The sequence below is a fragment of the Furipterus horrens genome, unplaced genomic scaffold (assembly GCF_987537825.1).
Source record: "Furipterus horrens unplaced genomic scaffold, mFurHor1.1.pri manual_scaffold_10, whole genome shotgun sequence".
NCBI lineage: Eukaryota > Metazoa > Chordata > Mammalia > Chiroptera > Furipteridae > Furipterus > Furipterus horrens.
The window spans coordinates 41950206-41964054 of record NW_028327180.1 but is presented as its reverse complement, the minus strand read 5'-3'; the positions used below and the strand labels follow the sequence as shown (position 1 = coordinate 41964054).

The 13849-nt window shown below is 45.4% G+C and overlaps 1 protein-coding gene across 1 annotated transcript in view; it reads right to left on the bottom strand.

Annotated features, from left to right (window-relative positions):
- Positions 1 to 13849, bottom strand: part of MUC16 (mucin 16, cell surface associated) — a 69591-nt gene continuing 55742 nt past the window's right edge. Inside the window, exons 57-68 of the mRNA XM_090290189.1 lie at positions 13466 to 13587; positions 13309 to 13376; positions 12975 to 13147; positions 11547 to 11677; positions 10801 to 10868; positions 9842 to 9990; positions 8626 to 8789; positions 8219 to 8286; positions 4377 to 4543; positions 2700 to 2741; positions 2419 to 2498; positions 1 to 766 (exon numbers count right to left, since the gene is read on the bottom strand). Of these exons, the coding sequence (XP_090146315.1) occupies positions 674 to 766; positions 2419 to 2498; positions 2700 to 2741; positions 4377 to 4543; positions 8219 to 8286; positions 8626 to 8789; positions 9842 to 9990; positions 10801 to 10868; positions 11547 to 11677; positions 12975 to 13147; positions 13309 to 13376; positions 13466 to 13587 (1325 nt within the window). The 3' untranslated portion in view covers positions 1 to 673. The remainder of the gene's footprint in view (positions 767 to 2418; positions 2499 to 2699; positions 2742 to 4376; positions 4544 to 8218; positions 8287 to 8625; positions 8790 to 9841; positions 9991 to 10800; positions 10869 to 11546; positions 11678 to 12974; positions 13148 to 13308; positions 13377 to 13465; positions 13588 to 13849) is intronic.

The window sequence follows — 13849 nt, the reverse complement described above, 5'->3', positions numbered from 1 at the left end:
TTGGATCCTGTGCAGAGAAATATTAAAAAAGACTCATTCACTCACAATTCCCTCCCGCATTTTATTCATCTGTACATCCAAAGCAGGTACTACCTTTCTAGAGCCTGGGTTCAGTCTTCCTAGATATCTAGTCATTTCAGCTCCTAAGTCCCAGGGCTGAATGCAGTCATGCCCAAACCATTCCTTCCACCCTGGCCTGTTTTCCATCTTGGAGAACCAGGAGGAAAGAGGTGCCACCCAGGCGGGTTGATCTGGAAGTCCTGGTGAATGTACACTTCAGAGGATGTGCGAGGGGACCCTGAGACTGCCAGGGCTTTGGAGGTGGGAAAGGTGGAGGAACAGAGATAAGTATGGGGCTGATGCAAGTCAGGGCAGGCATGGTCCAAGGTTTCCTAAGAAGGGAACCTTGCACTGAAGAGGATGCAATTTTAGTCCATGGCAATTTCTGCTACAGTGCTGCCAATTCTGTTGTTCCCGAGGGATGGAGTAACGTGCAAACACAAGACAGAACTGGCAGCAGCCTTCAGGACTTGATGGAGGGGAAGGATTTTATCTTCGCTTCTTGTGAATCAGACAGGGGCCCCGTTAAGAAGGGCCTGGAGGCTACGATGGACCAGTGTGGTTGATGTCTGTTCCAGCCAAGCTTCTTTGGACCCTGGGGCCTCAAGCAGATCTAGTCATTGCAGCTTCCTCGAATCTGGGCAGGTTCCAGGCATTTTTTCTGAATCTCAAAACCTCCTTCCTTCTTCCGCAGGCACATGGTGATCTGTGAAGGTGAGGAGGGGACCTCAGAATGGACTGCTCAGCTTCCCAAGTATGGGAGACTAGTCAATGCCAGAGAGACCAGAAGTATCCCTCTCTTTTTTAAATTTAATTTTCTCCCTCAGTCCTTTTTCCCTCTTTTATCAGTTTCTTTCTCTCTCCCTTTTCACTCTCATTTGTTCTACCATTTCCCCTCTACTAACCATTTATATTCCTCCCTCCCTCCCTGCCCTGCTCCGCATTTCCTCCTTCCCTCTCCCAATGCTGTAGCTTAACTGAGGTATAACTGACATACAATAAACTGCACACATTTAAAGTGTGATTTGATAAGTTTTGATTATAACTTACTGAACCATTACCACAATCAAGATAAGAAACGCCCATCATCCTGCAAAGTGTCTTCATGCTCTTCTGTAATTCCTCCTTACCCACCATTTGCATACACATTCTTATTCCCAGGCCACTACTGAACTGATTTCTGTCCCTACAGATTAGCTAGTATTTTGTAAAATTAGTTTATAAATGGGATCATACAGTCCCTTCTTTGCCTAGCTTCTTTCACTCAGCATAATTGTTTTGAGATGTTTACATGCCATTGAATGTATTAATAATTCTTTCCTTTTCATTGCTGAAGAGATCACATTGTGGGGATATGCCATGGCTTGTTCATGCATTCACCTGTTGTGGACACCTTGGCTGCTTTCCAGTTGGGACTAGTACAGCCTCTTATGGGCATTTCTGTATTAGCCTCTTTGTATAGATGCATGTTTCTATTTCCCTTGGATAAATTCCTAGTAATGAAATGGCTGGGTAGGTGTATTTAACTAAAAAAAAAAAAGCAAAAAACCAAGCTACTTTTCACTAGCACTATATGAGAGTTCCAGTTGCTTCTCATACTCACCAAAATGTGTTGTACTCAGTCTTTATAATATTTCAGCCATTCTCATATGTGGCGGTAACTCTACCACTAAGATAGACTTGTGACTTTCAGTTACGGCTCCCTAATGACTAGTGTTGTTAAGAAAAGAAATAGGCAAGCCACACACAGACTGGGAAAATATTTGCAAACATGTGCACACCAGTGGACTTGTGTGTATAATACAGTCACACACTGCACAACAACAAGAAATGTGTCTGAGAAATGTGTTGTCAGGGGATTGCCTGTAGAGCATGTCACTGTATAAAACAACACATGAGTAAATCAAGCACAAGAGAAAATAATGCTAGGAAAAGACATAGTAAAAATGAGATGTATGAGGCTGCTGCCAACATAATACAGCATGCTCTTTTACAGCAAACGTTTTTATAATTACGACGGGTACTCTCTAAAATGGTGATAAGAAGTGTGGTATAGTAAATGCCTAACCAGTAACATAGTCCCTCATTATTACTATCAAGTATTATGTACTATACACAATTTACACTTTTATACAAGTGGAAATGCAGTAGGTTTGTTTACACCAGCATCACCACAAACACTTGAGGAATGTGCTTTGCCACTAGCTGGTAGGAATTTTTCAGCTCCATCATCATCTTATGGACCACCGTCATGTATGTGGCCCATCGTTGACCAAATCTTGTTATGCGATGCATGACTGTATATAAAAAATGCTTACTACCCAATAGCAAGAAGGCAAGCATCCCTTCCTCACTTACCAGGTAACAGCAGACCAGGCACATGATGAGCACCAGAAGTCCTGCCAGGCAGGTGAGGATGATGACCCAGAAGGGGAGGTCTGGGGAGACAAGTGCTGGGCTAAGCCACCTTCTCTCATTCTCGCAGGGATCTTGATCCCCCTCCCCTACACTGTGCCTCAACAGTCCTGGACATGGGTTGGCCAGCTGTTGTTATCATGCAAGTTCTTTTGCACATGGTTCTTTTGGATGAGGCGCAGCATCAAGATATTCCCTCCCACCTCAGGGCTGCTGGGAGGTACCTGAATTCTCAGTCAGGGCATCGTGTCTGCTTGGAGCATACCCTGGAAGGGAATAAAATGGAGCATGCACGTGAGTGTGTTTTACTTTTTTAAGTAAAATCCTTCAGACACAGAAAAAATAGAGCAATATCATAAACATCCATCACCTCGTTTTAGCAATATATATTTCACCCTATTAAAATAATATTTCATCCAGTGCACATATTATTAACACTTTCCACTCTTGCCTCATCTCTTATTTTCACTGAAATAACAAAGTAGACATCGTGATGTTTCACTCCATTTCAGTTTGCATCTCTAAAAAATGGGGATACTTTGCTACATAAGCCAAGGCCATTATCACACTACAAGAGTGTATTAAATGAAATCTTACCTCGGGGTAGGGGGACTTAAAGTGGGCTGGACCATCTTATGATCATCAGGGGAGAATGGCTCATGCCAATGGGCAAGCGCATGGGATCTCTCTAGATATGTAAATTCCCGCTCACAACCTCTCTTCTCTGCCTAGAAACACATTCACCCCCTTCTCCTTTATCGAGTTGTTTTATACTCATTTCCCAGGATTCACCTACAGTACAGTTTCCTCCAGGAAGCCTCCTCTGATTACCACTTCCAGGTATAGATTGGTTTACATAATTGACAATTGCCTGTTCTTGTTATTTTCAGCTACAACATAAATTCCATGAGGGTAGGGACACATTGCACCCATTGGGCATGGGGGAGGTTGCAGGTCCCCTACTGCTACTACTTCTCCCCAGCCAGCTTCTTAAGATGTTCAGTTCAATATGGAGCTGCCACAAAGGGCTACTTAAATTACAATTAATTTTAATTAAATAACATTTAAAATCTGGTACCTCATAACAATACAAATCAGTAACAATAAAAATTAGTCATATTAGCCATATGCCAGATACTCAATAGCTACATGAAGCAAATGTGCTAAACAGCACATACAGAGAACATTTCCATCACTGCAAGAAGTTCTATTACCCAGTGAGAGTCTATAGCAGTACCAGGCAAACTACAGCCTGTGGCCAAGTCAGGCCTACTGCCTGCTTTAATACAGCCTGTGAATCAGAAAACAGGTCCAGCCCTGGCTGGTGTGACTCAGTGGATCAAGCACCGGGCTGCAAACCAAACGGTTGTTTGTTTGATTACCAGTCAGGGAACATGCCTGAGTTGGGGGCCAGGTCCCCAGTTGGGGGTGCATGAGAGGCAACCACACATTGCTTTTTCTCTCCCTCTCTTCCTCTCTCCCTTCCCCTCTATCTAAAAATAAATAAATAAAATCTTTTTAAAAAGAAAAGGAAAATAGGTCCACCCCATGACACCTGTCAAGGCTGGTTCACACTTAGTTTGCTGCTGAAAGCCCTCTCTTACAATCTGGTCAGCTGACTTTCAGTATACAGATAAGGAAACAGAAGTCCAAAGTGGACCAAGGACTAGCCTGAGGGCACAGAGCCATCTGGTGAAGGCAAATGCCTCCTATATCCCACTGGGTGCCCTTTCCTCTCCCTAAATAGAGGGTAAAGCCAGGGGCACTGTGCCACCTCCTGCCAGCCTGAGAAAGTTCCATGTTGACTCATTCCCAGGCCTCCAGATTCCAAGGAAAGTAGCCAGGTATGGAAGTTAGACCGCCCCCCCCCCACTCTTGTCCCAGTGACCAGGAAGTCTCACCATCCACTAGGATACTGTTCCTGTCCAGGGTGAAGTTCTGCAGCTGGGTACCATTCTGGGTCAGCTGCAGGAATTCCTCATAGATGGCAACTCTGTCCATTCTCTGTGCCAATGGTGAGACATGACACAGGGAGTCCACACCAGTGTGGTTGCTGTGGGGGACAGACCTGGAAGTACACAAAGGGTAAACAGGGGTATGTGGAATTTTGTCCCTGATTCTAGGTTCCCTGTTCTAGGTCCTGCCCAAGAGACATCTGCAGTGATGCAAACGTTTGTGCCCACTGTGTCCAATATAATCACTATTAGCCACAAGCTGTTATCATGCACTTAAAATGTGGCCAGTGTGTGAATGAAGAACTGAATATTTCATGTAATGCAATGTAACACAACTTATAAATAAATAGCCACAAGGAGAACATTTTTGAAACGTTGGAGTAAGGACTTCTGAAAATCCATAAAAACAATGAAAACAGAGTAAAAATGGTTGAAATAAACTTTTCAAAAGTTCAGAAATGAACCAAAGGCTTGTAACAATTTGAGGAGTGTTTAGTTAAGAAACACAGCTGAATCCTGACGGAGGGAGTGAGCGCTGTGGCATTATAACTGGCATTGTTCCCATTCTGCTCTCACAACATCTTCAGTGACTTTGAAAACCATCAGACTCAGAACATGGTAACTGTGAAAAGCAGCAGCTGGGTAGCCACGGTGGGTGTGGGGCTCTCCAGAAGATGCATCCCAATTTGTTTCTATTTGACCTGTCCAGCAACTCCTTGAAATAACCCCCCTTTTCAGGGCTTGTCTTTATTTGACTCAGAGCTTGTTCAGCAAGGAAAGCCTATCCCCAGGGAACTTGCTAAAAACAATCAGTGGTAACTTTTGCATTGTAGCCGTGTGAGGGAGCAATATTAGTTGAGGGAGACAAGAGGCAAACCAAAAACTTTAAAAGAAAGTTGGAGGAATGAGATGTTCATAGTAGGCTTTGAAAATGTCCAGGGAATTTGAGAGGATCCAGAAAGCCTCAGGAATGCAGGGCTGTGTGCCTGTCCAGGAAAGACTCGAAAAAGTCTCAATCACTTGTCTCTACCTGAAAAGTTGACTTAACATATTTTAAAACATGGTTAATGTAATCCACCATAGCATTAAAGTACAAATACCACATTATCTTAATTCACACACACAAAAGAATTTCACAAAATAGGCCTTTTATGATTTAAAAAAAAAAAAAAAACACTCAACAACTTGGAGAATTTAAAAAGAAACCTTCTCAACCTGATCAACAGTATCCAAGAAAAACCCACAACTAATGTTATAGTCAATGGTAAATGACAGAAAAAATTTCCCCAAGACCAGGGACAAGACAACGATGTCTGCCTTCATCTTATATGTTAATCACACTGTACTAGATGTTCTAATGAGAACAATTAGGCAAGAAAAAGAAATAAAAGGCAATCAGATTGGAAAAGAAGATGTAAAACTATTTACTTTTGCAGATGACATGATACTGTACATGGAAAATTCTGAGAAATAGGACTTCCAGCCAAGATGGAGGCGTAGACAGACACACTGCATCTCCATCCACAACTAAGAAGGAATACAACTACCTCAAAACTAGAAACAACCAGAAGTTCCAGAAAATCAAACTGCATGGCAGTCCAGCAAACAAAGATATAAAGAAGAAATACTCATCCAGACAGGTAGGAAGGGTGGAACTGGTGAGGAGAGGATGCGTTGTGGTGGCAGCAGCAGCAGCAGCAGCAGCAGCGACAGCAGCAATGGCAGTGGCGGGCCAGCAGAAACCGCAGTCACACGTTTTAAAGTCAGAAGGGACACCTGGGGAGCGTTCCCAGATCCTCACTGGACCTAGCAGCCCACGGTCCCTGCACCAGGGAAAATCAAGCCTCATTGGTTCTGACTGTGCAAACCAGTGGGAGTTGGGGTGGAGGCAGAAACTGCTGGTCTCAGCAGAGTGCGCTTGTTTAAAGGGCCCCCACAGTCCTAGAACATCCGCAGACCTACCCACTCTGGGAATGATGGCCAGGCAGCAGCTAGAGGGGTGCCAGTCTGGTGCGAAAGAGGGAGAGGTGCCTGGAAAAGGGCAAGTGCTGGGCAGGAGTTGTTTCCTCTTGGGCCTCTCCCCCACATACAGTGCCACAACTTGGTGAAAAAGGTTTTCCTGTACTGACAAGTGCCTAAGTCTCTGCCCCTTACAACATAACAGGAACGACAGCTCTACCTGGCATACAGAGGCAAACACACACAGGAGCCTGTCAGAATGAGGAAACAGAGAAGTATGGCCCAAAAAGGGGAACGGATCAAGGTTCCAGTGGGAGAACTAAGCAACGAGGAAAAAGCCAATGTAACAGATGAGGAGATAGACGATCTAACAGATGCAGAATTCAAAACACTGGTGATAAAGATGCTCACAGGCTTGACAGATATGCTTGAGTACAGCAAACACATAAGAGAAGAAGTGAAGTCTATGCTAAGTGAAACGAAGGAAAATCCACACAAAAATCCACACAATGGTGAAGGGAAGGAAACTGGGGTTCAAATCAATGATTTGGAACATAAGGAAGAAAAAAGCAGTCAACCCGTGCAGAATGAGGAAGCAAGAATTGAAAAAAATGAGAAAAACTTTCCAAATTTTGCAAAGGAGATGGACATACAGGTCCGGGAAGCATGGAGAGTCCCGGGTGAGCTGGACCCATAGGGGACCACACCAGGATGCATCATGACTGAGATGCCAAAGGTGAAAGATAAAGACAGAGTCCTGGGGGCAGCAAGAGAGAGACGGAGAGCTGCCTACAAGGGGGTGCCTATAGGACCATCAGCTGATTTCTCAGAGGACATTTTCCAGGCAGGAAGGGACTGGCAAGCAGTATTCAATGTGATGAAAAGCAACCCACAACCAAGAATACTCTATCCAGCAAAGCTATCATTTGAAATGGAAGGGAAGATGAAGTGCTTCCCAGACAAGGTGAAGCTAAAGGAGTTCATCATCACCAAGCCATTATTATATGAAATGTCAAATGGATTTACTTAAGAAAAAGATGATCAAAACTATGAACGCTAAAATGACAACAAACTCACAACTATCAACAACTGAATCTAAAAAATAAAAACAAAATCCAACTAAGCAAACCAGAACAGGAACAGAATCATAGGTAGGAGGATCATTTGGAGGGTTATCAGCTGGGAGGGGGGAGGGGGAGAAATGGGGAAATGGTGCAGGGACTAAGACGCATAATCAGTTGGTACAAAATAGACAGGGGGATGTTAAGAATAATATAAGAAAAGGTGAAGCCAAATAACTTATACGCAGGACCCATGGACATGAACTAAGGGGGGTGGGATTGCTGGAGGTAAGGGGGGTAATTGGGCAGAGGGGAGCAAAGGGAAAAAAAAAATGGAACTACTCTAACAATGTAATAAAATATACTTAAAAAAAAGAAAATTCTGAGACATAAACACATGCATATGGTATGCAAATAATATTTCATTAGGTATATAAAAAAGTTAAACTGCCACATGGGGTTAGTGGCTACACTACTGGACATGATCAGGTTGCTGGATTTTAAGTCATTTCATGATAGCCCTCATTTTGTAAGGACTGTGGATTCAGGAGCTGATCTCTTAAGACATGTATTACACAATCCATATCTCATGGACCCCCAAACCAGGCACCTCCATCTCTGCTAAGGTTTTTATATTCCTAAGGCTCTCTTCTGTAACAGCTAGGAACCGAGAGGTGTGGTGTAGGGACACGCTTACCTAAAAAAGACAGTGTATCCTTTATGTCAAAGAGGAGTTTCAGAGTCATTAGGTCCTGAGCTGGAACTCACCTGAATGCTAAAACTTGACAGTCCGAAAAATCACTCTTGATGCTGCTGTTTCGAAAGAGCTGGTTGAGCTGGAAGACAGGGTAAAGTTTCTTCCATCAGAATCCCAGGCTGGGTGGCCTCAGAGAATGTCCAACCACTGAGCAAACTTTTCCACCTATTATTTCTTGGCTCAGTAAAGACTAGTGCAGGGTTGTGAGCAACAGCAACAGCAAAAGCCTTGTTCCAGGGTTTGACTTAGCCGCATGGCCCTGAGACAGCTAGTGAGCCCCTCTGTGCCCATTTCTTCATTTGTAAAAAGGGAACAAGAACCTGTATTCATGAATTGTTATGAAAGTTGCCATGTGAACCCCTAGCACCCACAGGTCAGTCCCTCCTTGGCAACAGGGTAGACACAACTCCATTCTCACCACATTCTCCATACTTCTTTTGTTCCGCTGGTGTTTGGTGGTGCCTGGCTGGGCTATATCCTGGGCATACGGTAGGTTGGTGACAGTGAAATTGAGCTGGAAGTGCTGAGGGCTGGGACTGCTTGTTGGTTTGTCTGTCAGCAGATGAACTGATGTCTCCACTTCTAGAATAAAAAGAAAGTATAAAATTCTCATATGTGGGGAAGATTTTAACAAGAGGTTTTCCAAACCAGTCTACTTATTTCTGGTAATGTGACCTGAACTGGGTTTTTTAAGGTGGGCTATAGAAGACCCTCCATCTACCTGTCTACCTTGAATCTATTCATTTGTCTACCTGTCCAACCCCCTTTCCATCAAGGACTGTGAGAGTTTACTAGGTTGTGTGAGGGAGGAGACTGGGCTTCTCTGAGGCGTCGTTGGCAAGTTCAGGTGCTGACCACCCCAGCAGGCATCTGTCACACACCTTTGCTGACCTGGGTTCCTAATGTGACTTGCTGCCTCTGGCCTTCTTCCCCCTCCCAATCTGTTCTCTGTGCAGCACCCAGAGGAGGAGCTTTTGAAAGAAGGACTCAGAGTGTGTTGTGTTCCTCCTCAAACCATTCCAGAGCTCAAGAAAGCCCCTGACCAACTCTTTAGCCTCAGCTGTCACCTCTCCCATGTCAAAGTGCATGCACCAGCCATGACACACTTCTTATAGTTTCCCCAAATACATTGTGCTCTTTATATCTTCTAGGCTAAAGACACATGTGGCCCAATTATCTATCTCTTTCCATAGGCTAGGTCATGTTCTCCATCATATCTTAGCTTCTTCATCACTTCCTCATGGAAACATTCTAAGACAGGGATGTGTGTCCCTCCTTGAGGTTCCCACAGGCTCTCAAAATTCCCTTATAGAAATTTTCACCATGTATAATCAGTGCCTATTTACTTGCATTAAATATTAGCTGAATGAATGAATGAATGAATGACTCAAAAATAGAGGGCCTAAGAAGACAACTCAGGCTTCTCCACATTTGGGGCTGGAAAAATTATGTGTAGAAATAAGCACTCTTTTGAGAACAGTTGCTGCATATTCTCTTCCTGCCTCCTGTTGGATGGCCCACTGCCATGAACACTGCCCCCCAGAACCCACATCCATTCCACTGCTGCTGAGAAGACTCATCCTTTCTCAAAGCCCCATCTCCACATGCCATGGAAACAGTCCCCCATCTTGTACCTGTCACTTGAATATTCGCCAAATGATAAGTGGTGCCCAGCCAGTGGGATGAAGCATTGAGGGTCTTGTCTAGAAAGACTTGCTTCACCATGTTGGGGTCCACACTGGAGGAGAACAGTTCCTGGATGGTGACTGACATGGAGCCCAGCCTAGAGTCAGAGACCACGGGGACTCAGCCAGCATCCAGCACCAGCAGTGTCCCCTGAGTTCCTGCTTTACAGAGTCGAAGACTTAAGGACAAACAGTGGGAGATCATCTGGCTGCTTGTTCCTTCAGGATAGAGAAGGGACCTTGACCAAGAGGGGAAGGTTTTAGGAGCTGAGAAAGTAATAATCATGAACATCTACTGGGTACCCCTAAGAAGTGACTTACACATTCTCTCACCATCACTGTGGTAGAAGGTATTATTAAAGTTTTCCCCAATGTGAAACACAAAGGAGCTGAAGCTTGGATATATTCAAAGTTCAATATTCAGCTTCAATATTCAAAACAATGTATCCCATGATCCTCCTCTCCAGTGTAGGTGTCTTAGTTCTTCTAACCATCCCTCAGAGACCTGGGTACAAACCCAGCTTGGACAATTCTTGGACTGTTCACTTTGCTGAGCCTCGGTTTTCCCATCTGAACAATGGGGGCAATAATTGTATCCACCGCACAGGTGGAGAATTAAGTGAGTTAATCATGCATGACAGTGCTCAGAAGGAACCAGGCCATGGTAAATATTATTGGGCTGATTTTGGTTGAAAGTGTCCAGAAGAGGAGAAGGTGGTGAATGCTGAGGGTTGGTGGCCCCATGAGGTTAATCTTTTTCCCACCTATGGAAGGAGATGGTAGGATTAGTTGACAGGAATGTGGGGAGAATGGGCACCATGTCAGTACTTTCAGATCAAAGATGTGCTGCAGGAGCTAAGAGCCATGAACCACTAGCTCAGCCCATGTTTCCAATCTCTTCAACTTACTTCAGATCGATAACCAAGCAGGAGAGGAACACATCTTGTAACTGGCTGTCTCTGTAAAGTTTGGTGACCTAGAATAAAGGGGAGGATGAGTGGGTGATGTGAGGTTGAAGCCCACCATTCCAAACAAAAGCCTGCCATGAGGCAGCTCACCTCCCCCTGCCCCTCGCTGCCCTAGACTCAGGCGACTATCAGGAGATGGCAACTGTCCAACAGCCAACCTGCTGGCTGTACAAGGGGGTTACTTGGCTTCTCCTTACATATTCCAAGTCTCAGAGCTCCTTAAAAACTCACTCTGCCCTGCCCCTCACTGCTGGTGTCTGCCCTGACCCCAGCTCGCCATGTTGCATAGTCAATAAACCATTTGGTGCAGAATTTGGCTGCTGACCTTTTCTACCTCCATGGACCCCCTGAAACCTAACATGTAAGAGGGGAACCTCTAGGGCCTGGAGGCAGCCACTGGAGCCAGTGAAAGAACATAGGACTTGGAACAAGGGAGACCTGAGTTCAAATCCTGTCTTTGCCCTTAACTCAGTGTGACCTTAGGCACACAACCCCCTTTCTGAGCTTCACTCTGCCCAACTGGGAAGTGGGGAAGGGGGCCATGGCTCAGACTCTGGGAACTATGAGAACTCAGGAAACGGGTAAAGTGAGGTGTTGGAACAATCACTTAATAGATGTAAGTTAGACAGAGAAATGAGAGAGGCTCCTGGGGCAAGGAGAGATTGGAGGGCTGAGAGAGACCCCACCTTGTCCTGGATGTCCCTTAGCAGGGCGGTGTACTCGGAGGACATGGGGTCTGGGTTGCTGAGATTCCGGTTGAGGATGTGGAAATTTAGCTGATGCTCACTCTGGATAAATACACCCTGGGGGGCATAGCCTGGACCATGAAAAGGGAAGAATGACAGCGTTTAGCATGGCTATTTAGCATGGAGGCATGGTATCACAGCGGGCCCCGACTGAGGTCAGAATCAGCCAACGTCAGGTCCACACACTAGGGACTGTGGGCCTTCCCAAATAGAAAGTCGCCCAAAGAGAGAGGGAAATGGAAATTTTATAGGGATTCTCCTGAGCTGAGCTTCTATGCTTGAGCTTACGCAGTGACTACTATGTGGAATACTTTTTCCACCCTCTTCTCTTCCTGGAAAACTCCTATCCGTGCTTCAGAAGCCAAAAGACACGGAGCCCCAGAAGAGCAGGGACCCATCCATCTATCTTGTTCTCGGTGTGCCCCAGTGTGTAACACAGATCTGGACACAAAAATATTTTTCAGGAGGCTCTCCTTGATTTGCCCCCTATTCTGATCCCACAGCAACCTGTTATGTAGTGTTGCTGCAATTTTCGTGTCCCTAAGTAATCATTAGTTCACTTGACTATGAGTTTTTCAGGGACAGAAGTTATGTCTTTTATCCCCATACCCACCCAGCACATGGCTTGGGACAGAATTTTCACACATATGTGTTCGATCTGAATGAATGGGGACAGCAGCAGAAGACGACAGATGAAGGGTTGAGACTCTCGTCTTCCATTTGTTTGCTCACTCATTCACCCACTGAGGATGACAATGCACCAACAAATGAAGAACTGAGGATCCAGTGCCACAGTAGACAAAGCCACATTCTGTAGAGTTGGGTAATTAAGCAAGTAATAGCAGTAAAGTGTGGTAAGCACTGATGTGGTGCCGGTCCAAGGACTATGGACCATGTGCCACCAGGGTTTCTCATCTTCAGAACTACTGCCTTCTGGAGCTGTATAATTCTTGGTGGTGGAGCTCTCCCATGTATTGAAAGATAATAACAACATCCCAGCCTCTGTCCACTAGATGCCAGTAGCACCATCTGCCAGTAATGACAATTGAAAATGCCTCTGATATTGCCAGCACTATAGGGGTTGGGGCAGAACTGCCCCCGGGTGAGAAAAACTGGCATAGAGGAGCCTCACTTAGAAACAGCCCTGGCCTAAGAGTTACCATGTGTCTGGAATTCTGGTTTTGAATTAAAAGTTATTATATTAATTTGGTTAAAAAACTTATGTTATTTACCTGAAATAACAGGAAAGACCCTCCCCATGGATGTTGGGGTGGTATCACCCAGATAGACCTTGTATTGATTTCTTAATGAAATAAAACAAAGATATGTAATGACCACTGTAAATCCAAGTTCAGCGTAAACACTCACCGTTGACAAAGAGGCTGCCTGGCACCAGCGTGTAGGGGCCCAGCTGGGTGACACTGTGGGTCAGCTGGCTCAGCTCCCAGTAAAGTCGGTCTCTGTCCAGCCCATGGTCCAAGGGGTCAGGGTGGTAAGTGCAGGTGGCATCCATGCTGGTGGCTGCCCCACCCTTCTCAGGCCTGGGGAGAGAGGAACGTGGGGACTCCAGAGAGAGATTCTGAAACCTTCGGGTGTGGGGGCCAGGAAGATGGAGAAGCAAAGGTGAGGTCAGTGGGAAGGCTGAAAAGGGAATGTCACCAGAAGTGGCCATCACTGGCAAATGCTCAGTAAGGAGTCTTACCTGAGGGAGACCAGTCTGCAATCCAAGTAGTGGGAGCCCAGAATGCTCTTCCTGAACAAGGATCTGAGCTGGAGAGGAGGGAGGAAGAGGATGAGCAGGAGGCTGAGGGGCTGGGTGGGATTTATCTCACCAGGAGCTTCTGGGGCCAGGGTCTCACCAGGTGCTGCAGGACCCTCTCGGTGGAGTTGAATGTGGCTGAACTGTTGCTCATGTCTGTTGAATACTGGAGGTTGGAGATAGTGAAGTTGAGTGTGAGTGTCTCCAGGTCGTGCAACAAAGCTTCAAGAAGAGAAGGGGAGAGACGGTGGTCACTGAGAGTTGGCCTGAGTCCTGATCAGAGTTCTGCAGTCATGATAATTTGTTGTCATCTTTTCTAGGGGCACCCACCCACCACACACCAATGTGGTCAAGTCCAAACCATTATATCCACCCAGTAATATGAGTATCACTCACCTCCCCTGCAACTCATACCAATTCCAAAGGCAGGATGATCCTCTCCATTACGTCTCTCCATCCCTCTACTAGCCCTGTTCCTACTTTC